The 26,916-nt window shown below is 37.2% G+C and overlaps 1 protein-coding gene across 1 annotated transcript; it reads left to right on the top strand.

Moving 5' to 3' along the window:
- GTPBP1 (GTP binding protein 1) lies at positions 1-26,801 on the top strand (the record flags this gene model as incomplete). The annotated part of the gene is made up of 12 exons (XM_081330206.1): positions 1-225; positions 1,422-1,533; positions 4,859-5,039; positions 7,855-8,203; positions 9,241-9,364; positions 15,077-15,191; positions 17,121-17,265; positions 18,857-19,039; positions 19,919-20,054; positions 20,795-20,973; positions 22,043-22,243; positions 24,037-26,801. The coding sequence occupies 12 exons, from the start codon at positions 1-3 to the stop codon at positions 24,127-24,129; spliced, it is 2,043 nt and encodes a 680-aa protein (XP_081186332.1). The 3' UTR covers positions 24,130-26,801.
- Positions 26,802-26,916: the final 115 nt, after the last annotated feature.

Genomic DNA, 26,916 nt, shown 5'->3' with positions numbered 1-26,916 from the left:
ATGAGGCCGGGGAAGGAGGCTGGCACTGCCAAGATGGCGACGGAAAGGAGTCGCTCTCCGGTGGGGGGCTCGCCAGTGCCGGCCTCGATGTTCGCCCCGGAGCCCGTGGCTCACGGTGGGACAGCGGCGGCTTTCTCCAGGCCTCACGGCGGCGTCCCAGAAGTTGACTGCAGCGAGGACGGCGAGCTGCTCAATGGAGAGCCGGAGCTCGATCTTACCAGCAAGGTAGGCCTGGAAAGCTGGGGACGAAAGCTGAGACGGCCGGAGGAGGTGAGGTCGGCTGTGACTACTTCGGGTCTTGCTCCTTTGGCCGTCTCAGTCGTTCATTTGAGCGGTTACCATCAACACCGGGTCGGTCCTTCTTCTGATAGTCTTGTCGGGAACTTCATTCGGCGTCGCTTCACTAATATATTGTAGGTGAATTTGCTTGGGGATAATAAAAGGTTGGCTTTCTTCTGCCCTTGTCACGGATAACAACTGTGAGACGCGTGTCTGAAAGAGAATACTCACGAGGGTTGTAATAAAGAGTGATTCGCGGGATCTGAGTCGGGAGTACGTGGCATTCACCCTTGGCACCTGTCTGGATTCAGAAAGTTAATACATCACGTATGGTACTCCTGAATGAGTTTTCCCATAAATAAGGAAAATGTGGGACTCTTCTGCAAACAACTTTAGAATGGTAACCTTGTTTAATTTTTTTCTGATATGTTCACTCCTTGTTTTAAAGTTGAGGTATAAGTTATGTGTATAGATATTTGGGTACCATCGTATTTTAATATTGCATTTTTCTAATCAAAGAATTGGTGCAAGCACCTCAATGTTTGTTAACGTGCTGGGCAGGGTTATGTGATGGATTGGAGATAGATGGAATCCGAGCAATTTTCGCTATTTGTGTAATCTGATGACAAGATACAGATCAGACTTCTGTTGCTATGCTGCAGTGAACTTTGCCCATCTAGGTAAATAGAAACTTGTTAAAATGTTGGAATGCTTATGTATACTGTGAAACATGATAAAATACTGGATATATTATTATACCATATCAGAAGCAGCAGACTTAAACTTTATTCCTCATAATGTAAAATACAGTATTTGAAAATGAAGTCAGTTTCAGATATTAAAACAATATTTCATTAAGTAGTATAGCTGGGTATTTTTATTTTATCGGTGTTTTTCTTCATTTGTTTCCTTCCTTCTGAAAGCAATACCATTCAAATGATTAATTATTTTAAGGGGTGTTCATCAAAGGGACTTAGGAACAGTTTAACAGAAACTTGTGATATATTGTTTGAATATTGTTTTAGCTGTATTGTTTGATGTATTTGTTCACTGAATTGTAATTGAGTAAAACAATATGTTAAGAGAAATAACTTGTTCTTGGCATAGTTAATAAAAAGTAAATCCCCACTCTCTCTGTTTAGCTAGTAATGGTGAGCCCAACATCCGAACAGTATGATAGTTTACTCCAACAGATGTGGGAGAGGATGGATGAAGGATGTGGAGAGACCATCTATGTTATTGGTCAAGGGTCAGGTAAGTACTCTGTGTGAGCTTTTAAGAAATAGCAGTGATTTTGCAGAAGTAGCTCAGTTGATTGTGCTTAAGAAAAGGAAAGGCTAATATATAATATCTTCTTCTCCAAAAGAACAAGATGACTTTCTCATCTTCCCACCTAGCTAGTCCTAAACCACACCATAAAAACAAGCACTGTTTTCAGTTGTCAGTGCCAACTAATTATTAGTTACACATCAATCATCAATGTTCATATTTTCTCCCTGTACAAAACTCGAGTACTATCCTTTATGAACAGTGTATGTATAGAAATAATGTGCTGCTTTTTGATAAAGGATGTTCAGAATATCCATATAAAATGAAAACAATACAGGGACTCCTCAATTTCCGACCACAGTTGAGCCAAAAATTTCTGTTGCTAAGTGAAACATTTGTTAAGTGAGTTTTACCCCATTTTATGACCTTTCTTGCCACAGTTTTAAGTGAATCAGTGCAGTTAAATTAGTAACATAGTTAAATGAATCTGACTTCCCCATTGACTTTGCTTGTCAGGAGGTCACAGAAGATAAACCCACTGACTGCAGGACACTGTAACCATCATAAATATGAATCTGTTGCTAAGCATCTGAATTCTGATCATGTGACCATGGGGATGCTGCAACTGTCATTAGTGTGAAAATAAGTTACTTTTTTCAGTGACATAACTTCAAACTGTCACTAAATGAATGGTTGTAAGTCAAGGACTACCTGTAATACAGAGGTATTTCTTGCCCAATTGGAGGGTGTAATCTGTAATTTTAGGATTGCATGTAGCCTCTAAACTCCTTTTCCCTCTGATACATCAAATAAACAAGGGCTGCATAGAAATGCAGCTATGTGTGCTTGGGTGGGTTAGTATTTTGCTGGTAGAAAAGATGAATGAAAAAGGAAAGAATGGGAGGTTATATCAGTGAAATGTGCACTTACCCCCTCCCAGTTCACATACCTCCATGTCCTACAGGTTGTTTTTATATGCTTTTATTTATTAAATTTATATACCATGCATCTTACTGTTAAGTGACTCTATAAGCATTTGGAATAAAATTTGAGTTTTTATTCTTCTGCCATCATCTTGCCTGTTTTAATCAATGCCCTTTAAGTAAACAATCTTTTTTTGTATAAATTTTATTAGTTTTTATGGGGTTAGGAATAAGGTGGGGTCAGGGTTGGGGTTGGGATTTAGGTTAGGGTTGGGATTAAGGTTAGGGTTGGGGTTGAGGTTTTTCCAAATAACATTCTCAATATTTAGCAAACAGCATAATGTCTGGGTTCATGTATTTAACAAACAATAATAGTTAATAGTTAATAATCATAATGTATTAATCACTCAATAGCCTTCTAATATATATTCAAAATTACATATCACATTCCTTTCTCTCTAATTCGTTTTTCTAGCCATTGATAGAAATTATCCCATGTTCTAAAGTACACTGACTCTTCTATCTCTTTTATCTTTAAAGTCAATCTGTCCATTTCTGCACACTCTAGAATTTTCTTAATTAGTACTTCTTCAGCTGGTAAGTTTTAATTTTTCCAGTGTTGGGTAAATACAATTCTTGGTGCCATTAGTACATGTAGTATTAAATATCTGCAATCTTTCACATAATAGGCTCCTATTATGCCTAACAAAAACAATTCTGGTTTAAAGTCTATTTGTTTTTTAGTCATTTTCTCCAACCATAAATATATTTTAACCCAAAATCTTTTTGCTTTAGGACATGTCCACCAGATATGATAATAAGTACCTGGTCTTTGTTTGCATTTCCAACAATTATTTGAAGTATTTTAAAACATTTTTGCTAATCTCACTGGTTTCATATGCCATCTGTAAAACATTTTATATAAGTTTTCTTTATATGCCACTGCTTTAATTAATTTAGTATTTCTTTCCCATAACTTTTGCCAATCTTCTAATTCTATATTATAGCCAAAGTCCTTTGCCCATGTTATCATTGTTTCTTTAACTTGTTCTTCCTCCATCTTTAAGTTTAGCAGAAATCTATAGAGCTTCTTAATCAACTTTTCATCTGTTTTTAACAGTATCTGATCAAATTCTTTCTGTTCTTTATAAAATCCCATTGTTTTAACATTTTTTCATATCTCATTTGGATTTGCAGATATGGCCACCAAGCTAGATCAATACCTTGTTCTTGCAGCTCTTGTCTGTCTTTCAATTTTCCTTCATTGTCCAAAATATCTTTATGTCACAACTTTATCGTAGTTAATTAAGTTTGGGTAAGCAAAAGCTTCCATTGTTGAGAGCCATTCAGTATCTTAATATAAATTTTTTCTTTTATTTTTTCCCATTCTGAAAGAAGTGTATTCCTTATAAAATGGTTTTGAAAGTATCTATGTATTTTATTCTTCCCATACCACAGAAAGGCATGCCAACCAATTTGTAGGTCATGCCCCTCTAGGTACAATAGTCTTTTATCTCTAAGCATTATCCATTCTTTAAGCCATGTTAAAATAGATGCTTGGTAGTATAACCTCCAGTCCGGCAGTCCAAATCTTCCACTTTCTTTTGCTTCTTGTAGCATTTTCACTTTAATTCTAGCTTTTTTCCCTTGCCAGATAAATTTCAATATTATTATATTTAGTTCATCAAAAAAGGCTTTCCACAGCCTTACAGGAATCGTTTGAAATAAAAAGAGTATTTTTGGTAAGATATTCATTTTCACTGTTGCTATTCTCCCCACCATTGAAAGTTGGGTGTTTTTCCATTTTTCCAAATCCAATTTTATTTGTTTTAGCAGTCTTACATGGTTATCTTCTTTTATTGTTATACATCTTGCTGTTAAATAAATTCCCAAAGATTTAACTTTTTTAACTATTTGAAGATTTTTTTTGTTAGTTTATTTTTTTGTTTTTCTGTTAAATTCTTTGTTAGCACTTTAGTCTTTTCTCTGTTTATTATCAAATCTGCCACTTCTCCAAATTTTTCTATTTTCTCCAGAAGTTTAGTGCTTGTTTCCAATGGATCTTCCAATATAAAACCCAGGTCATCTGCAAACGCTTGTAGTTTAGATTTTCATCTTTTATCTCCAGTCCTTTAATTTCTATAGCTTGCCTAATGTTTCTATTCAGTACTTCCAATGTTAGTATAAATAGTAATGGAGATAGTGGGCATCCCTGTCTTGTGCCCTTTTTAAAATTGAAGTTTTCTGTAAGATCTCCATTTACAATTATTTTGGCTGTTTGTTTACAATAAATTGTCTTGATTACATTTATGAAGTTTTTTCTGAAGTCCACTAAATCTGTTACAATAACTTCATGTAACTGTTTCTCCTTCCTAATGCTTTATTAGATGGGACTGACTATGGGCTTAGTGATGGAGACATGGAAGCTTCCTATGCCACAGTGAAGAGCATGGCAGAACAAATAGATGCTGATGTAATTCTCTTGCGAGAGCACCAAGAAGCCGGAGGCAAAGTGCGTGATTATTTGGTGCGGAAACGTGTGGGTGACAACGATTTCCTAGAGGTCAGGTAAGAAGAGATAGGGAGGCTTGCTTAGTCAACATAATATCTGCTGCTACAGCTTGTACTAGTAGTGGCAGAAAGCTGGTAACTCTGGTTTGCCTATGGAAGTAACTTTGTGTCATTCATTTTTTTCTCTCCTTTACACTACACATAGAAACTTATGGTTGGGACTAAGAGTATATATTCTTATAAAGAAGTGTCTGGATGGCATTTCCAAGTTATTATTGTTAGAACATTGCAAGTTGTATTTTTCATATCTAACAAAAGGCAAACATTTACTTTCTTTATAGATTTTCCAACTAAGTTAATCTGTCTTAAACGGTTTTATATATTTTATGCTCTGGGGCAGGAGTTATTTTTACTGTGGATAGACACAGCATATTAAACTAAAACGTAGTTTATTTGGTTTAGATATAGTGTTCTGGTGAGCTCAGCCACTCAACAAACCAGTATTATGTATGAACCAGATCGTGGAAATATGCTCATGATGAGAGTTTAAACACATTTGGAAGCATTCCGTGAATCTGGATTTTCAGATTAAAAGTTGATACTGGTATCTTAAGTTGTTCACCTTTTTCTTATCTTTACTCAGTTGGCACATAGCAGCTCTTGAAATTTGATCCTGACGCTTAAGAACTGGAAATATTTTTCCAGTTTTGTTTAATAGTACTTGGTGAGTATCAAGATAAAAAACTTATGCCATTCTTATTAGCTTTATGGAAATATAGTAGGAATTTGGAATGTACTTAAGAATTTCTTCCAACTCAATTCTAATTTGCAATTCATTGGCAAATGCTGTTTATACAGTCTCTTTCACCCTTTGCTTCCAAAATGTATATGGTTAATGGGATATCTTTAAAACACATAATGTTGATGTACACATTAAAAGGTAAAGTTATAAATTCAGATTGATTCCTAGAGACTTCATGAATATGTGCAAGTTGTTTACTTGGTCACAGTATGGAAGTGGTTCACCACTGCTTTCTTTTTGGGCTGCTATTGTCTTCTCACCACAGTTCTGGACTCCTGTGATGATCTCCCAACCAAGTAATAAATAAGTCTGACCCATTTAGTTTTTAAGGTTAGCAAAGGTTGACTATACTAGCTCTGTGCAAATCATTCAATGAGCTGTTTCCTTGATGAGTATAACACTGCATTGGATCCATCCTTTAAAAAACTTGTATCTAATTGAAGGGTCAGGACAGCATTTTTGAGATGTTCTTAAGATCTGCAGGGTATCTGTAAGTGATGTTTTCACTCAGGTTGCCATTATGACTCAATGTAAAAAATTTGTAGATAGGTACGGGACGAACATGCCATGTGCCAGTTATATACAGTAGGGACTCCGGAACATGTACTTATACAGTATGTTCACATTGTGTAATAGGCAGTCAAGAAAGAAAACAGTCCAGCTTGGTTAAGGATTTGGCCATGATGTTAGTGATTCAGTATCTGTGAAAGGAAAACGTCCAAATAATAAAAATCCCTTGTGTTTCCTACATTGTGAGAGCAGTCATTTTAAATCCTATAGCCTTAAGGGTATGTTGTATTACAAATAGTCCACAGCTTACAACCATTTGTTTAATGACTGTTCGAAGTTACAGTGGCACCGAAAAAGTGACTTATGACCATTTTGCTACAACTATTGCAGCATCTATCTGGTCACATGATCAAAATTTGGCTGCTTGGGAACTGGCTCCTCTTGCAGCATCCCAGGGTTATGTGATCACCTTTTGTGACCTTCTGACATTTAACAACCATATTACTAACTTAACAACTGCAGTGATTTACTTAACTATGGCAAGAAAGGTTGTAACATGGGGCAAAATTCACTTAATAACTGTCCTGCTTAGTAATAGAAATTTTGGGCTCAATTGTGGTTGTAAGTTGAGGACTACCTGTATAACTTCCAGAAGGCCTAATTAATAATGGGAATTGTAGTCCATTATTGCTAGCAGGAGGACTCAGATTGGGAAGGGTCATGCAGGAATATCTAATTTCCAAAACGGAATATGCTTTTTTGAATTTGCAGTTTCCTGCTTTGAACTTAGTTCCCGGTCTGATGGACATATTCAAGTTCTTGAAGTTTGTTTTTTTCAAATTTATAAATTTTTGAATCAAGCTCTGATTCAAGTTTTCTCCTTCCCCATCTCTTCCCATATCCACTTTCAGTAATAGCAGAGTTAGGCATTAAGATACAGAAATTGCGTCAGGGATTCAAGAAAGTAACTTGGTGACTTGTTTGTTATATCACTCTAGCTAAGCTCAGTCTAAGTCCTTGTTGCTGATGGATAAAATTAGACGAATACTCTTGATGAGAAAAAGCAAGATGTAAATGTAATAACTGCTAATGAATGATCAATTTCAGTTTCTCATTGTACAGTATGGTATGCTGCAGACAATATGTTACTTATAGCATAAGACATGGTGGCTTTTAGCGCTTGTGGTAGCTCTGAAGAGTTGTAAGACAGAAATTGTAACCCTTGGACATTCTCATTGTGTTGGATTTAGGTTTGAATGAAGACACCGGTATTTGGGAAATAGTTTTGGTACTAATTATGTCCTTGTGCACATCCTTGTGAGATTTCAATGTTCTAACTATGGCACTGGTGACTTTTTCCTCCTTGTCTCTTAGTCTTAGTTGTTTATGTTTTATATGATCTAGAAACTGGTGACTGGAACCTTGTGAAGTGGCTCTTAAAATATGTTTCAACATTTTGAAATTGTTGCTGATTTTCATTTTATAGTGACAGGAGGAAATTGATTCCAATTGTTGCATTGAAGTCGAAGAAGTTTATCACTTTCTTTTGCCTTCCTGTAGGGTAGCAGTGGTTGGCAATGTGGATGCTGGGAAGAGCACTTTGCTGGGTGTTCTTACCCATGGCGAACTGGACAATGGACGTGGTTTTGCTCGGCAAAAGCTTTTTCGCCACAAGCATGAGATTGAGTCAGGCCGTACCAGCAGTGTGGGCAATGACATTTTGGGCTTCGACAGTGAAGGCAATGTTGTGAACAAGCCTGACAGCCACGGTGGGAGTTTGGAGTGGACCAAGATTTGTGAGAAATCAACAAAAGTCATAACCTTCATTGATCTGGCTGGGCATGAGAAGTACCTGAAGACTACAGTCTTTGGCATGACTGGGCATCTCCCTGATTTTTGCATGCTAATGGTAAGCAATGCTAGTTGTAGGGGAAGGGGGGTTGTGGTGAAGCGGCCCCTTTTCTAATGTTGTTCTTCTCGCTAACAGTTGAATATAATTTATGTGCTAAATGCAATAACAGTAACAATAATAAATAATAGGGTAGAATTTACATACTAAAACTGTTTTTACCAAACTGAATGTTGGAAGATTCAGTTGTCTGTCTTCTACTCATAGAACTGTGTTTTGCGGCTTGTCTTGATTTTACAAGGTATCTCTCAGCCTAACTTTGTTTTTGAATTGTACAAAATGTATTTTATTTATTGGTTCAATTTATATGCCACTTGTCTCGCTATCAAGAACTACTCTGGGTGGCCTACAATATGTATGAAAGTTTCTGCTCAAATCCAAAATGTAAACTTAGAAATATCTCCTTGCCATGTGGGATGGTCCCAAAAACATCAGTGTTAATGCGTGCAAAGCATGTAAACTTTTGCTCCTGTTTGCTTATTGAACATTCTTCCTTATACTGGAAGAGCAAAAAAGAAACTTTGTCATGGTAACTTAATAAGAATTGATTTAGGTTATGTCTGTAGTGACTTTACTTCCATGACAGTAGCAAGCAAGCTGTTTCCATTTGTCATTGTGTGCTGATTCTGAGGTTCATATCCCATCCTAAAATAAAAGGAAGCTTGGGAATTGCATGGAGACAAAGAGCAGATACTACAAAGAAGTTTTTAAATGTGGAAAATTGCTTTTTAGCTAACATTTTGAACTGACTGGAATATTTACTTCATTAAGACACCTTCTTTCTGGTGCATGTCCTAAGTTGCCTGTCTGGATTTCTCTTGAATTATGTTCTTCAAATTATCCTCACAAATGGTGTTACTAACCGTGAAAAAATATTTCTCATATGGCAACTTGATCAACTTTTACTTTGCTACAAATCTTAATTTTTGATAGATTGAAATGCATGTCCGTGCCCATCTTTTTTGGCTTACCCATAAATCATTGCTTAATGCTGTCATAGTCATGGTTGTTTTACCTTAAAATTTATTTCAATACAGGTTGGCAGCAATGCTGGAATTGTTGGGATGACCAAGGAGCACCTAGGTCTGGCATTGGCGCTAAATGTTCCAGTCTTTGTGGTGGTGACCAAGATTGACATGTGTCCGGCTAACATACTTCAAGGTAAATGGTTATTGCTACAACAGTTTCTCTTTGTTCTTTTTATCTCAGTTGTGCCTAAGGAGGGACTAGAATTTTTCATCTTCTGATTTCTAACCTAGTTTCTTAATTGCATCAGACTGACTCTCAGTACATAAGTAGTACAAAATATTCCTAGTTTCCCACATCAGCCTTGAGAAAAGCTCAAAGTCACCCAAAGAGCTTTTGTGACTGAGGGCAAGGCTGAACTCAGAGTCATATATGTAAATGTAAATAATAACAGTAATAGGTTCTTTGGGTGCAATCCCAAAAGAACTGGAGCACCACTTGAGCATCACTGGCATTGACAAAATCACTAGTCAGTTGCAAAAGGCATCCTTACTTGAAATAGCTTACATTCTGTGATGGTACCTTCAGCACCATCAGACAATAACACCTTATGCCAGGTCCTTGGGAAGGACTTGATAGGTCAGACATGTCAAACTCGTGATGTCATGTGATGTCGCACAACGTATCAGGAGAGTTTTGCCATTGACGGCAATGGGGTGGGTGCGGCTTCCGGATGACGTGTCCGGCTAGTGGGCCGGCAGTTTGACATCCCTGCGATAGGTAGATAAAAATGCGAAATCCGTTGTGAACCTCTGGCTGACTGTGCAAGAAACCATAATAGCATTAACAGAACACTGAATCTCCCTATTCTGTTTAACACCTTAATCACTAAACCACCCTGACTTTCTTTTCTGTTTTTGTTTTTCTGATCTTTTTCTATGTCTTGTGGTTGATACTTTCAAATAAAGTAGTGGCATTATATTAAAATATTAATTTCCAGCCACCGCCAATTATTAATTTGACACTAGCCCTTTGAAGTAGTTCAGATCAAAAAACAGACACATCGATTTCAGGAATGCTCTTTATTTTCATAAGGTTGAATTAGAGAAACTTGGGTTTTTTTTTACAAATTTTATTGATTTTCTAATATTACATTCACATATTTGAAAAGCACCGTCATGGCTGAGTAGTAATTCAATTACATACAGATATCATTAGTAGATTTCAGATTGCTACCATAAACATTTCCTCTCTTTTTCCCTTCATATATACTGGCTATTTGTAAATAAAAAGACAAGTTTTATCCTATCAATCACATAGAAAATAACTTTCTTACACATATCCATAGTTTTTAGTTCACACATATTCTAGTTGTTTTAACATACAATCTTTTAGACAATCAATGACCTAATAGATTTTTCAGTTTCAATTTCCACTAACATTTAGATTTAATGTTTGATATTTATCATTCCCAAGATTTTTAATATACTCCGAATTCATCTATCACCATTCCTCACAAAATCTAATATTCAAAATACACATCCCGTCTACTTAACTTCTCACCCTCTATGTCAACAAATTAAGGATACAATATGTTATCCTTTTTGCTAGTTTGCAGTTTTTGTTTTTTTATAGTAATCAAAATTTCTTTTTATTTCAGTATTTAATACTTCCTCTCTCTTCCTCTTTGTATCTGCTATCTCTTGCTTAAACTAATAATTTTCATTTTTAATGTTCCATATAGACCTATTTATTACTTTCAACAATAGGTTTTTAGCTTATCTACATTATTCACCTTTACATGACCTTTATGTACAAATCAATATTCAAATTAGCTATTAGTTTTTATACTGCTAAATTTTAATGACCAAATTTTTTTCTTTATCTCAGTTCATAACAATGTCTTGTATTCAACATACACATCTTATCTATTTAAGTACATTCTGTTTTGGATTTCAATAAGATGGTCGAAACTCCATTCTTCTTGAGTCTTATTCTGGCTTTTTTCCTTTGCCAAATCATCTTCCATGTCCTTGTTTTTGGGTCATCTAACCAATCTCCTTGTAATATAATGTATATTAATTGATATTGGCAAAACCATCCGGTTGCCATTTTTTTAAGAGGACTTGTAGGTCTAGTGGGTCATCCCTTTATTCTTCCATATCGACGTGGTTGTTCTGAATTATTTATCTTTTCATCCAACTGTTCTTTTTCTAGATCCTCTAGTTCCTTCTGAGTTATACAAGAAACCTTTTCCTTTTTCCAAGTTGTCAATGTCTTTTCTGGATTTTCAAATATCAATATTTGTTGAATAGTAGATCCTTCTATCATAGTATTTGAATGTTTCATTTTTTTCTATTGTATTTTGTATAGATGATTCTTTAGTTGTGGTCAAAGTTTGGGCTTTCATATCTGGGCTGTCTTCTTGTTCTTTCCATAGCCTCTTAGTATTTCATTGGTTGTGGTAAAAGTTTGAATTAGTGTTTTCAACATATAGAGAGTTTGTTGATCTTCATCTATAAGGAAATTTTGTTCCTGGTCTTCTTCCATATTGGTATTTTAAACTAAAGGCTTTACACTTAGAAAATCCACAAGAGAGAATTTTTTTTTCTAAGTAGGGAACACAAAGCCTTTCACAGCTGTTGTTTCAAAGTTCTCAAGGTTATATATCTTATCTATTTCCCGGGGCAGTCAGCCAGGCCCCTTTTAAAGTTTCACTTTGAGTCCCAAAGATTTCAATCTTTTCAGTTTTTCTTTTTCTTTTTTCTTTTTATAAGAAAAACCCCAGATTTCCAATAGAAGTAAATAATGAAAAATAAAAAATAAAAAATCTTTCAGTCCACATGCTTTGAGAAGTAAGGTTCCAGTTGGGATTCAGTTACTTTTTCAATATTTAAAACGCCCCTGGGTATTTAGTCGCCCGCTCTTTCTGGAGGGAGGGCTGAAATCCCCCTTCCCTCACTGCAGGGGGGAAGAATGCTTAGCAGCTTAAGGAGGTACAGAAAGTAATTAGGGTGTAAAAGAGGTAGATCTCACCCAGTCTCTTCCGTGCTGCTTTAAGAGTTGCCTGGTGGAAAATGTGACTTCGGCTGTTCACAGCCTAGGGACGAGCCATAATGGCCAGTCCTTTCGTCTACCAGTTTGGAGGGATCGCCAGGTCTAACGGGAGAGTTGCGGCTCTCCTGCAATCCAGTAAATGCCCCTCCTTGCTGGTTGCCTCTTTGGGGCAACTTTCAGCCCTTTTCAGGGGCCCCCAGCGATGCGAAACTGGATGGGGGAGAGAGTGCAAGTCTCCCAGCCGTCCATAGCGGCCGAATTAGAGAATCTTGTTATTCTCTCTGTCTCAGCTTATCCTAAACAAAGTCAAGATGGGGTTATTTTGAATTTCTTTGCTATACAGGTAGTCCTCAAACTACAACAGTTCATTTAGTGACTTGAAAATTACAACGACACTGAAAAAAGTGACTTATGGTGGTTTTTCACACTTATGACCATTGCAGCATCCCTGTGGTTATGTGATCAAAGTTCAGATGTTTGGCAATGGACTCACATTTATGACAGTTCCAGGGTCCCAAGGTCATATGATCACCTTTTGCGACCTATTGAAACAAAGTCAATGGGGAAGCCAGATTCACTTAACAACCGTGTTACTAACTTAACAAGGGCAATGATTCACTTAACATCTGTGGCAAGAAAGGTCATAAAATAGGGAAAATTCACTTAATTGTCTCGCTTAGGAACAAAAAATTTGGGCTCAATTGTGGTCGTGAATCAAGGACTACCTGTACTTCCCCCTATTTTAGGACTGTAATCTTTTCTTCAGATCTCTTAAGAGCTTGCTCATTGCTTCCCTATTTCGAAGGTCAGCTCTGTAACCCTTTGTATTGTTTTTAAACTCCTGTTCTCTTTATTGAGATTAATCAAAATAATTAAACCAGCCACCCAAGTCTCTCTTGATAGCACAATGGGTGGCATATAAATTAAATAAATAAATGAAATAGACATTTTCCTTTAGATGGTAAGATTTGCATTTATCTTTTTCTTCTGTGTTATCTGTAATTCACTAAAACAGTCACACTGGTGCAATGAAATGGCTCGAAATAGGGTATATAGGCTTGTTTTTCCTTCTGTCTCATAGATAAAAGTTTTAAGAAAAAAAGTTTATATTTTTCTTCATCCATTTCATAAAGAAAGATGAACAGTTATGGGCATTCCTTTCCCTGGGTGTCTTTAATTTTTTTTCCTGATTGTTGTGATAGTTATTTCTTTTCTTTCTAGGTATTTTAAGACTTAAATAACGAAGGTTAGGTCTTAATAGGGAAAATATTTTGTTTAATAACTAGTTTATAAACAGCTTTACTTCTTGAAATGTTTTGTAGCATATAATTTGTGAGTTCTACAAAGCATTTTGCAAACCTAGAAAAAATTAAGAATCTGGCAGATGATTATGTTGGCTTATAAGTTATCTATGAGTTATAAGTATATAAGTATTTAACCATAAGTATCACACCTGTAGCAGGACTGAATGAGGAGGTTTTAAAGGAGGGAGATTGTGTGTGTCTGTATATTTTCAGAGAAAGTGATAAGTTATGGTGTTAAAAGTAAAGGATTACACAAGTTGGCTTATATAATTAAGATTAAAATATATATGTTGTTACTTCTGTTATGTGTTAAACTTGCAAAGGAGTTTCTAAGAGGATACAAAGAAAACAATAAGAAATGAACTTCAATCAAAGGGGCTAAAGATGATGATTTTAAATTTGTTGCTTTTACTAGTAGCTCTTAAAGGATTTTTCTTGACAGTTCAAAAGAGGAGGCAAAATATGTTTATATATAAGAGATAAGATATGGGAAGATTTTTTGTATTAGAGAAAACAATAAATCATTGTGTTGAACCGAATACAAATTGATTTATTTGATTGTAGTTGAACTATATATGTTGTTATTTTGCTTAACTCTTAGTGTACTTTTGCTGATTAAGATTGAATGACCAGTCTTCATAATTTGTTCATAGATGAGAATGAGATACGGGAAGATGAGATCCTTTGAAATGTTAAAGAAGGTGATCAATCACTAAAAATGTTTGTTTTAAGTGAAGGGGGCAGTCATTTCATGTTTTTTTTCCCTTATATATTTTTTCCCCATCCTTTTTTGCACCTTTCATTTTTTCATTTTTAATATTTTCTTTTAGTTTGTACTTTTAAAATTTAATACAAATATTATTGAAAATAGATATTGAGAGCAAAACAAGATCCTAGATCACATAACAAGATTAAATTTTGTAAAATTTCTTAAACTATTAATTGTGTTTTGTGAAATTAAGTTGTGGTCAAAGTAATAATGCAGATTAAATTTTACCTATAAGAATTGCTTTATTTGGGGACTGATTTTTTTTAAAAAAGGTACATATTATAGAGAATAAAAGTTGTAAGCGAGCAGAAACAAAAAGCTGTTTTAGTCCCTCCAAAGTTCTTATTAGTCTTTAAATTTTAATTTGATTAACCGTGTGGTGTTAAAATCTCCCGCTAGATGTCTGTATCTTACCTTCTAAATTCTAGCTCTACTTAAGACTTCTTTTTTTCTCCTTTTAAATAAATTTTAAAATCCTGGTGGTCCAGGCATGTAAATATTTCAAATAAATTGAAAGTGTACACATCTGCTGTATAACTCGAACAGGTTTTATATAGTACTTGATTAGTTCTGAATATGAGCCATTGTGCTGTTTGCAGTGTTGTCAGCTGGAGAACAAATGGTCCTGCTGGCAAAATTGTAAGGGAACTGTCATCCAGGAGCCTACTTTGACGAATGGAAGATGATTCTGTCCTCCCCCCCACTCTTGCTCTCAGCTAACCCTATCAAAATTAAGTGCTACAAACAGGCCTAATTCTTTTCATTTTGTTCATGAAGAAACACTAAAGCTCCTGCAACGACTTTTGAAGTCTCCAGGATGTAGGAAGATCCCGGTGCTGGTCCAGAGCAAAGATGATGTCATCGTTACTGCCTCCAATTTCAGCTCTGAAAGGTGATTAATGAAAGCAAGCTGAATCCCAATTTGATAACTTACAACAGACTACCAGTGTTAAGGGCAGCAGGAATAACATACTTGGAGTCCCTTGAAGGGTAGGGGTTTTCAAATTGGCTCCTCATCTTCTGGAAGTCTCATGAACAGACTTGAAATGCTATTTGAATGAATCAGACTCATTGTGCTCTTTACAATGTTGTCAGCTGGGGAATAATACCAATAGTCCAGCTGGCAAAATTGTAAAGGAACCATCACCTAGGATCCTATTTTAACAAAAGGAAGGTGATCCTTCTCCGTCTGTCTTTCCTACTCTCAACTAATCCTATCAAAACTGCAGTTTTTTTCTTGGCTTCCATATCCAAGCACATGTCCACGCACAGAAGGAGTGTGCTGTTCCAGAGCTGCAGCAATGCTAAATCCACTGGCATGACCAATATCTGGTGTGTGCTGATTTGCTGGCCTCCACCACCTCATTCTCAGCCTTTCCCTTTAACAAAGCTTGATGGCTTTCTGGGGGTAGATAAAGAGGTGGGCAGGAAGCAAGTGTAAAAGGTAGGGAGATGCCATTCCCCTTCTCTCTGGTTTCACTTTCTCCCAGTTAACAAGGAGAAGTCATTGGGCCAGAGCAGTCACCAGTAGGAGCAAAGTGAAGCTGTGGAGAGACAGGGCTGCAGCACTGTCTCAACTTTGGATTGGTTGAAATGTAGTTTCATGTATGACCAGTGAAAGTCATCTTTCATGTATGACTGATGCAACCTTTTCTTTGACACCTACTTCTTGGTGAAGGGAAGCTTAGAGAAAAAGTGAAGGAAAGATGTCACTTGATTCTCCTTCATTCATGGGCAAGAAAACAGTGATGTGAAAGTATTTGATCTTCCCCAGATGAAAAAAAAAACACCTCAGCATCATCCCTAGCAGTCTTCCACAGCATGGGCTTGTGGACGGGTGAGCGTGGGTCCTTGATGGTGATGGGAGACTTGCCATGGGGAGGGGGGAGTAAGGAATAGGGCTCTTCCTGCAAGGCAAAAGTTGGAAAAAGATTATTTGGGGGCACAGTTGAGGTTAAGGAGGCAGGAGTGAGCTGCAACAACCCTGGTTGGGATATCTATCAAAGTTTTGGGATAGCAATTGGAGAGATATCCAATTAGGCCACTTCTGTCTCTACTAAGAAAAATACTGGAAATTTGACCAGAGGGTGGGTGAAACCAAATGTAGCTTCCTTGGAGATTAAACTTCTATTTGAAAGATGCCGTTTCTGCAGCAGACATTTTGTGGCCTTTCCGGTATTGCCAAATTATGGTGCCCATAGTCCTTCACACTTGGCTGGACTGGCTGGAACTACTGGAATTTGTAGTTCAGTAACCTCCGAAGGGCCACAGATTATAAGTTAAAATGCAACAAAAGTGGTATTTTTTTCATTCAAGCCTAATCCAATGAAATCATTAGTTTTATTCATAAAGCAATCCAAATTCATTTATTACTTTAGAGTAGTGGTGGGCAACTATGGCCTGTTTATGACCTGTGGACTTCAGCTCCTAGAATTCTTGAGCCGGTGTGGCTGGCTCAGGAATTCTGGGAGTTGAAGTCCACAGATTGTAAAGGGGCCATAGTTGCCCATCCTTGCCTTAGGGCAGGGGTGTCAAACTGGCGGCCCGCAGGCCGGATGCATCACGTGCAGGCCACACCCACCCTTGCTCCACAAAGGCAAAAAATCCGCAATACGTCATGCTATGTCATGTGACACGATCGAGTTTGACACCCGTGCCTTAGATCACAGAATTGCAAAGTTTGAGAAGCCCTGTTGCAGGGCACCTTTCTTCCATCACTAGGTATGCTTGTTATATCATCTAGAGATGTACCAAACATAAAGAATAAGATAGCAGAGAGTCCTGAATCATTTGTTTTGTAATAATCTTTTTTTCCCACTAGGATGTGCCCAATCTTCCAGATTTCCAATGTCACTGGTGAGAATTTGGAATTGCTGAAGATGTTTCTCAATCTCCTGTCTCCAAGGACAAGTTACCGGGAGGAAGAACCTGCGGAATTCCAGATTGATGACACTTATTCTGTGCCAGTAAGCAGAAGTATTCTCTCCATTTTTTTTAATTGAAAAGTTTTACAATACATTTTTAAATACAACCCCCCCTCCCCCTCCCCTCTCCCCAACCCCTCCCTACCCTACCCTACCCCCTCCCCGACTTCCCAGAGCTGAATACAGGGTATAAAAATACAAAGAAGCATAATCTAAAATATGCTAACAATAATAAGACATTAAATTCTATCGCACTTTAACTCTCCATCGTCAAAATATTAATAAAATAACTACTAACTAGTTATACATCATATAGATCCAGTACTTATTCAAATGCTAAATGAAACTTTTTAGTCCCATATTTATTCTGAATATATTCAATCCATCTCCTCCATTCCACAATGTATCTCTGTTGCGATTGGTCTTTCAAATACGCTGAAATCTTTGCCATTTCCGCCAAGTTAGAAACTTTTAAAGTCCACTCTTCTATAGTCGGCAGTTCTTCCTTCTTCCAATATTGCGCTATTAAAAGTCTCGCTGCTGTAATCAAATTCAACATCAACTTAGTATCTATAACAGTAGTATCTGCAATAATACCCAATAAAAACAATTGCGGAGAAAACTTTATCCTTTTCTTAAATATCTTTTGCATATTCCACCAAATTTTGATCCAAAAAGCTTTAACCTTTTTACAAGTCCACCATATATGAAAATACGTTGCATCCTCACAACCACACCTCCAACATTTGGGCTGGCAGTTCAGATACATACTTGCTAATTTTTTAGGATCTAAGTGCCACCTATAAAACATTTTATAAAAATTCTCTCTTAAATTTTGGGCCTGTGTAAATTTTACATTTCTAACCCAGATCTTTTCCCAAGTGTCCATTGTTATAACTTCTTGAAAATTCTGAGCCCACTTTATCATACAGTCTTTAACAAGTTCCGTTTCTGAATCAATTTCTATCAATACATTATATATCCTTTTTATATGTGCTTGACCTTGATCTCTAATTTGTTTTACCAAATTTTCATCAGTCATCGAAAAACCAACTTTCTGGTCCTCTTTCCATCTAGCCTGTAATTGCCCATACTGAAACCAAGTTTGAACAATCTTTTCTTCTTTTAAAATTATATGGCTTTAATTGCCATACATTTCTCTCTAAACTTAAGATTTCCTTATATGTAGTCTCATCATGTTTAAATCCCACATTTATATTTTCTATTGCGTGTTTAGGTATTGCCCAAATGGGTATCTTATAATTTAACTTATGTCTATTCTTTTTCCAAACTCGCAACAGAGCATACCTTAAAATATGTATCTTAAACACATTATCCACCTTCTTATCATACAATAAATATGCATGCCAACCAAATAACAAATCATGACCCTCAAGATTTAATAATCTCCCTTGTGTTAAATTAAACCAGTCACTTATCGCTGACAAGGCAGCAGCCTCATAATATAATTTAAAATTAGGCATTTTAAGACCACCTCTTTCACGCGTATCTTGCATTATCTTAAATTTAACTCTCCATTTTTTACAGAGATAAAAAAAGTAAAGAAATTATCTGCTATTTGCTGTCCTAACATGATTCACCTGTTTCCTTTTTTACTTTCTTCCTGGTATAGGGTGTTGGAACAGTGGTGTCTGGGACAACCCTGAGAGGCCTAATCAAGTTAAATGACACTTTGCTTCTAGGCCCAGATCCGCTCGGCAACTTCTTGCCTATTGCAGTGAAATCCATCCATCGCAAGCGCATGCCAGTCAAAGAGGTGCGGGGTGGTCAGACTGCTTCTTTTGCTCTGAAAAAGGTGAGTGCCAACTTGCTATGGCTCTAGTTTTTTGAAAAGCATTTATATTCAATATCTGACAAAGCAGTGGTAAAGATGTGTATCCAGAAGTATATAGATTCTGGGTTAAGAGGGTTTATTCCTTGGTCTGTATATTTAAGATGGCTAAGGCAGCGTTTCCCAACCTTAGGAACTTGAAGATGCGTGGACTTCAACTCCCAGAATTCCCCAGCCAGCATAGCTGGCTGGGGAATTCTGGGAGTTGAAGTCCACGCATCTTCAAGTTCCTAAAGGTTGGGAAACGCTGGGCTAAGTTATAGCAAATTTCATCTCTGCAATTACACACCAAAATTGCCTCCACTGGGAATGAGTTAATGAGAAATATGATATATATGCATGAGGGAACAGGCAGTCCCTTTTATTTTCTTACATAATTTTCTTTCTACTTGTCAATTTTACTTAATATTTTAGGAAATGAATTGAGTTCAATTGGATTTAGTCCCAGATAAGTAAGTGTAGAGACCTAAGTTGGCATAGTAGTTTAAGGGCACAAGGCTAGAAGATGGGAATCCACGAGTTCTAGTCCTGCCTTAAGCACAAAGTCAGCTGGGTAGCTTTGGGCCTATGACTCTTTCTCAGTCCTAGGAAGAAAGGAATGGCATATCACTTCTGAAAATCTTGCCAAGACCTATTAGTAAATGGTTTTGACCAAAATCATTACCTTGTTATTCTTCTTGGAATGGTTTCCTGCATGGATAGTTGGATGGATGGCCATCCTACTGCTTCCCAGAAGAGGTTGTATTTAAAGAGCTGGTGTAGTCTTCTGTAAATACCACAGAATACTTTCTAGTGAACCCACTTTTGATTTTGATAACTCTCTTCTAATTATTCCACTACCAGATCAAACGCTCCTCTATCAGGAAAGGCATGGTGATGGTATCACCTCGGTTGAATCCTCAAGCCTCTTGGGAATTTGAAGCAGAGATTCTGGTACTTCACCATCCTACCACTATCAGTCCACGTTATCAGGCAATGGGTATGTGACATTGCTTTCCATGTCTTTTATATACACCTGCTGCAGTTTAGCTTGAAATATTAAATATATTACTGGTAGTGGTTATTCCCCATAAGGGTAGGAGTGCACAACATAAGTGCAAGACCATCTTCTGCACTTCCTTATGCTCTAAATTGTAAAATTAAAATAGATTAGGAGGATTGCTGTTATCTTAATCCTTCCCTCCCCAAACCGTACATTAAGAGGCCAGGTGCAGCTCTTAATATTTTGCATTTCTAACTTAAAGCACCAGCAATGAGCAAAAGAGCACTATTCATTGTGAAACTTTTGGAATGTGGCAGAACATCAAGATGTTGGGTGATCCATGTCTAGAATGCTTGACTTGCACCATTGTAGAAATCCCATTTTAGTGCTAGGTTTGACGGATGACCAGGGGGGGAGGGAAACAACTGCATGTGATTTTTTTAACCTGCATGTTACAAGATACAGGCTTTTGAGGAAAGCATGACATATAGTAGGCTTTCAGATTTGTCACTGGAGGAATCCTTCACTGGGATGCCAGTGGGCAGTGAAGATCTGGGCTCACTAGGGAAAGTAACAAGAGTAAAGTTTCGATGTTGATCCTGTTAGTCAGAGATGCAGATACATAACAAAGGAAATTGAATTTTTTTGTGTGATGAATTAATAACATTCATGTATATTGCCAATATTTGTTTCCTTGGGGACATTCTGAGTGCCAGTGAGATTCTTACTGTTTCTAGTACATTGTGGTAGCATTCGCCAGACAGCCACTATCCTTAGCATGGACAAAGACTGCCTGCGCACTGGGGATAAAGCCACTGTCCACTTCCGCTTCATCAAGACTCCAGAGTACTTGCACATAGACCAGCGGCTGGTTTTTCGTGAGGGGCGTACCAAAGCGGTCGGCACTATCACCAAGGTAATAGTGGATGGGGAGGGGTTTCACAGATTGGTACCTGCAGTTCCATAATTTCTCTTCTTCATTTAATAAATGGTCTATTGCTTTGATGCCAGTTACTGCTTATTTCTACTGGTGGGGTACCTAACTGATGTACCGTAACAAAATAACAATTTTGTTATTTTCCAGTATCTACATATTTTTTCTTAAAGCTTACAGTATGTTGGATGGGATTAACTTTACAGCAGGTTCTATGCTTAGATGGTTCTGCTCCCATTTTCTCAAAGCTTTCAGCCCAGGTAGCTAGAACAGGTTTGAGCATGGTTGTTCAGTAAGAAACTTTAGTCCAGCCTTCTCCAACCCAGTACGCAGTTTGGCAAAATGTTGCTTGTCTATCTGAATTTGCATTTAGCTGTGCTGGAAGGATCCACTGGGAAATTAGTGAGAAAAGAATGGAGTCTATTTCTGCTGTTTTGGGCCTTTCCCTCTGTTTTTTTTAGAGTTGCTGCAACAAGTCAAGTATCTTCTAGAATTTTCACCCCATCCAAAATGGAATTTTCTTAGGTGCCCTGCTTCAGTCCGTTGAAATAAAATATTGCTGCAATACCCATATTTTACAAAGGCTTGCAAACCCAGTTACAGTTCTATGTCATTTAAGCTTTACTTCTGTTTGGAATTAAGGTATTATTCCAATGGATTCTTTGTATTTATAAATGCAGCGTGCCAACCATCCTTTTTTTAAGCATGGCAAATTCAGAAGGTCCTGGTTGCCAAATCAGAATATAATTTTATATATGATCCAAATAGATCAGTTGAATCCTATGTACAATGAAATGGCTCAAATATTGTTCTGCTGTTAAAATCTCTCTTTTACGTAATGTTTGACCTTCCCTATCAGCTCCTGGAATAAAAAAAATAGTCTCTTCTTGCTTCAGGAGTTGTATGAGATGAGAGAGTTTAGCTTCTTTTTCTAAGTATTTAAAAGTCTAACTAAAGTCACATCAACTTTGCTTGGTTGATTCTATGCTTTAAAATGAAGCCCAACACTCAGCAAAGATCCTGATTCTGGTTATCTGTTTTTGACTGGCAGTTACTCCAGACCACCAATAATTCTCCTATGAACTCGAAGCCCCAGCAAATAAAGATGCAGTCTACAAAAAAAGGACCCTTGACCAAGCGCGAAGAGAGTGGAGCCCAGGCTGGCATAGCAGTGCTGACTTCCACTGTGGCAGAGGATGCAGCGTCACTGGCAACCGTTGCCCCAGCACCATCTGGTGCTCAACAACCACAGGTAGATAAAGCGGCCTGTGCAGTGCCTTTGTACCCTTGTCAGTGTCATCATACCTTTCCCAGGCTTACCTTAAAGGGAGCCACAGTTTCTCCACTGATTTTGGCCAAGTTCATATTAAGAAAATGCTTTTTAAACTAGACCTGGTTGAACAAGCCTTCGTATCCTGATTCACATTTCCTGCTAAGTCAAAAAAATAAATAAATAACCAAGCAGGGTATAGTATGTTCATTTTTAATAGTGTATGTTCTCATTTGTTTTTCTGTCCAGAATTGGTATGATTACATTATAAAAATGGGTCCCAACATAGGCACAGATGCCAGGGCAATAATCTTGTAGCCAAGGAAGCTGCTTGTATCTTTGTTTCCTTTTAAAATGGAAAGTTATTTTTCATGCATCCCATAATGAACATCGTACACTTTTTATTTAGTTCAAAGCGAGACAGCTGATTGCCTCAGGTTTAAGTGTCCTTAATAGTTCATGGGATATTAAATCTTTTTCACATGAGCTTGCAGTTCTTTTGCAGTGTGTGGATCCAACTGAGTCTTATTTTACAGCTGTCCCAAAGTGTAGAATGAACTCCCTTCTGAATTATGGAGCTTTCCTTGACTTACATTGAAGGCATAAAATGTATCCAATTCAAATTTCTGTTTTGGCAAGAGGGGTTTACTGTTTTGCGAGGTTTTCTTTTGCAGAATTTTATAGCATTCTATTGTATTTCAAATGTTAAGATGCCATTGTAAACTTTGGACAGGTAGCACAAATTGGTTAAACTGACAAAAGCTTAGAGCTTTAGCATAGCAGTGCTCCTTTATTAGATACTTGTGTTCTGTACATGCAATCATTATTTATCTAGCACAGGGGTGTCAAACTGCCGGCCCACGGGCCGGACGCATCATCAGGAAACGGCAATGGAGAAAAAGCTCCGATATGTTGCACGATGTCACGTGACATCACGAGTTTGACATGTCTGATCTAGCATGTCAATCTCCTTTCTTTCTTTGCCCTGTGTGTGCCTTTGTTTTGTGTTGTCTGTCTAGTGCTTTCCAGATGAATTGGAATAGAACTTTTAGTCTCTCAATCTCAGTCCATATCTTAGTTGTCTGTCTTGGTTATCTGTGTCTGTCCTGTGTTCAGCTTACCTCTGCTTTTCTTTTCCCAATGCTTTCCTTCAGCCTGCTTTGGATGAAGAATCCCACAATCAAGAGGGAAATAAGGTATTTCCTCTACTATGGCTTGTATGCCTTAGGAGCATACAAGCATAGCCTTTAAATTGAATTTTCATGAAGCTCAGGAACCTTCAGGTTGAATTGTTATGAAAATGCTTTCTCATCCTCTCGTTTCTCATTTATTATTTGATTTTATTTACAGTTTGTTTTGTCACAAATTTCAAAGGAATTTACAGTGGAAAGAGAAATACACAAATAAAACCTAAACTATACCAGTAATATTAGGGTAGCTGACAATCAAATACTCTTGTATCACTTGTCTTTAATTCGTGGTGGAAATGCTCCATGCCCTCTTTATTTAGCTGCGGTGTTTGTTCCACTTAGCAGTTACAACAGCAGAGAATACCCCACCATCTTGACCATAACAAAGCATCGGGGAGATGTCCTCTTCTGAATAGGACTGGGAAGGCTTATATGGAAGATGTTTTTATGGCGCTTACACATATCCAATACCTAACACTATGACTTGTGTTTGCGCATTTTTTTCAATTTCTTTGGTCATCCAAAATCTCTTGTCCATCTTATTCTAACTTGGGCTCTTGTTTCTCCCCCTCCCTCTTTCCCCAGGCAAAGGTTGGAGGTGGTGGCCGGAGGCGTGGTGGCCAGCGTCATAAAGTGAAATCTCAAGCAGTTATTGTGACTCCAGCTGGTGGCTGCTGAACATCTTTTCAGTAATTGAGAAATTCACATCTCCCCCTCCATTTCTTCAATTCAGAAACCGGGAGCAGCTTAACCAAAATCCTTTGCAGCTGATCTGTGGAAGTTTTTGGGGGGCGGGGGGGGGGAGGAAGTTCCAGGGAAGTGAAACTAATGAAGGTGACAAAGAACAGTGGGACTGACCAGCAGCCACCTTCTCCCTTTTCCTAAAACATTTTGTACACCTCAAGCTCTTAGTCATGATTTTTATGTTTTTATTATGGTGGTGTGTATGCGAGTGTGCTTGTGAGCATGTGCATTCAGGAGAATACAGGTATAGAAAAAAAAAGTACCTGTGTCTTCTCTATTCTCATGTTCATCATTTGGTTAGCTAACTTACTCTTTTGCAGTTGGGAATTTCTGAAATCCCAAGTCCTTAAGAGTAAGAATATGTGATATTTGGCTGGGAAGAGATAGCAGTTCTTCCCCCATGTTTCCAATGGTTTGAAACAGATACTAGGTTTCTCGCTGTAATTTCACCATGACCATAGTTGGTAACTGTCACAAAGGAAAGCTCCCAAACCAGCCTCATCCCAAATCTTAGATTTCAATGAAATCCTAGAAGTTGTGTATTTGTAAGCTTGTTTGCCCACACTTCATCCTTCTGAAAGAAAAGGAGTTTTGAAAGTGAGTTTGGAGGCTGAAGAGAATTTCATATTTTCTATATTATGTTCAGAATTTTATCTTTTTTCCTACAGAGCAAACTAGAGTCTGCATGCTATATCTAGTTTTGCACCCAGCTATGTGGGCACATTAGGAACAAGACAGCAAGAGTGCAAGGTTGTTTCTGGTTATTTGCCCATTTATTTTCATGGCTTCCAAACCAATTTGAAGGCCACATTTCCTACCTACCAGGAATAGATGCTGTTGACGGCCTCTGCATATTCAGCTCCCTTCACATTGCAGAAATAACTGCCTGTTTAATTAATTTAATGCTTTAGAAATCAACTTAGAAACTTGTTTCAGTCTCTCCATATTTTTCCTGTGGCAGTTACAGAGATTTCATAGAGATGGGCTGAGGTTTCTTGAATCCACCATTAAAATTTAAAGTCATAGTTGTGATTTTATAACTTTAGTAGCGTCTCTTCAAGGCACGGATTCTTGAACTGACTTATTTTAACTGCATCATGTTTTTAAAAAGGAGAAAGCATGAAAAAAATGTGGTTTGTAGTTAACTGGTTTGTAACTTTGAATAGCATTTTTCCCTACAATATAGTGTTTCTTAGATTTATTCCATCCTAAGCATTTTTGGAATGACCAGTCTTTTTTAAGTTATAAACATTAAAGAGCAGGTAGGACTACTTATGCTATTTTCCCAAATTTGATGCGCTGTATATCTGTTGAATTACAATTCTCCAGCAAGCATGATTAACAAATATGCTGTATGGGATTCATGGAAATTGCAGACCAATCTATCTTGAAGACGCCAGACTAAGGAAAGTTGCTTTTTGAACATGATGCTCAGCACCTGCAGCATTAAGAGCACCCTGTGAGGACAAATCAGGATAAGGATGATTAATGCAAGGTAGCAACCTGTGCTATTGCTTTTTACCCTGTATTCCATTTGTCTCCTTTACCTTCCAATACCAAGGGAAGCAGAGGCCTTAGTCTGGTGTCTTCTTTACTTCATTTTTTTGTTCAGAAAGATGATTGTACAATGCTGGCAAGAATTAAGAAAGTCACAGTGCTGTGTTCTCCTTTTTGAGCCGCACACATGGACTACTGAGGCTGGCATGGTGTCAACATTAAAAAGAACAATTTGGTAAAAAATAAATTTTTGTTGTTCTCTCCATTTTAAAGGAAATGAGGTATTACTTCACTAATCCTGGTTCATAAATCAGGTTAGATTTAATTTGTAAATTTGTTTAATATGGCTGAAGTTTCTTCTCTGAAAAGTCTTGAAGGCTGGCTGGTTGTTCTCCTGAAGTGGGGATTATTAAATACTTCCAGAACCTTGTAGAAAATCAAATTGACAAAAGAAACTTGTGCCATAAGAAAAGTCCTGCTGAATCAAATCTGCCTTTTTCTATACTGTGACTTAAGGGGGCGTTCAAAAGCATGAGCAGAAGTCTAACTGGTATTTAGCAAATGCTGCCTTTCATTCTGAAGGTATTATACTTTCACTGAAACCAGTAGCCATCGATAAGCTAGTCCTCTACAGATTTGACTAGCTTTTTAAAAACAGATATAAACCAGTGTCACCAATCACATTCATCTATAGAAGCAAATCTATGTGCTTTATAAAGAATTATCTTGTATCTCCCTGAGTTTCACCCTGATGCATGATTGCCAAGTTCTGGTATTTTTAGGAAAAATTTTACATAGCTTTTATATGCATTTATCAATTTTTAAATGAAAAATAGTTTGTAGTCTTTTCAAGTTAGAAGACAGCTTAATTATTTTGGGTATCCTATTTACATCCTTCCTAGCTCTACAAAAGAAATGCAATGACCAGAACTGTATGAAGTATTTCAAGGGCTATTCATAACAGCTGTTCATAAGAAATGTGCACAATTAAAAAATAAGTTCAAAGCTATTGCTATTTCAAAAACCTCAGATTGGAAAAGTTGCAATCCTGATTTTAGTTAATCCTTGACATCAAATGTTTTCTTGAAATTAAACTACAGTAGTTTAAACGGCAGTATAAATTGTTTTAATTATGTAACCTTTTCAGCAGATTGGCCCTTCTCCGGTCCCCTTCTATCATAGGAGAGTTGTATTGACATACGAGAGGGCGATATCTGCATGCAT

The sequence above is a fragment of the Vipera berus genome (assembly GCF_964194415.1).
Source record: "Vipera berus genome assembly, chromosome: 6".
In the NCBI taxonomy this organism is placed as follows: domain Eukaryota; kingdom Metazoa; phylum Chordata; class Lepidosauria; order Squamata; family Viperidae; genus Vipera; species Vipera berus.
This window is presented reverse-complemented; position numbering and strand designations above follow the sequence as displayed.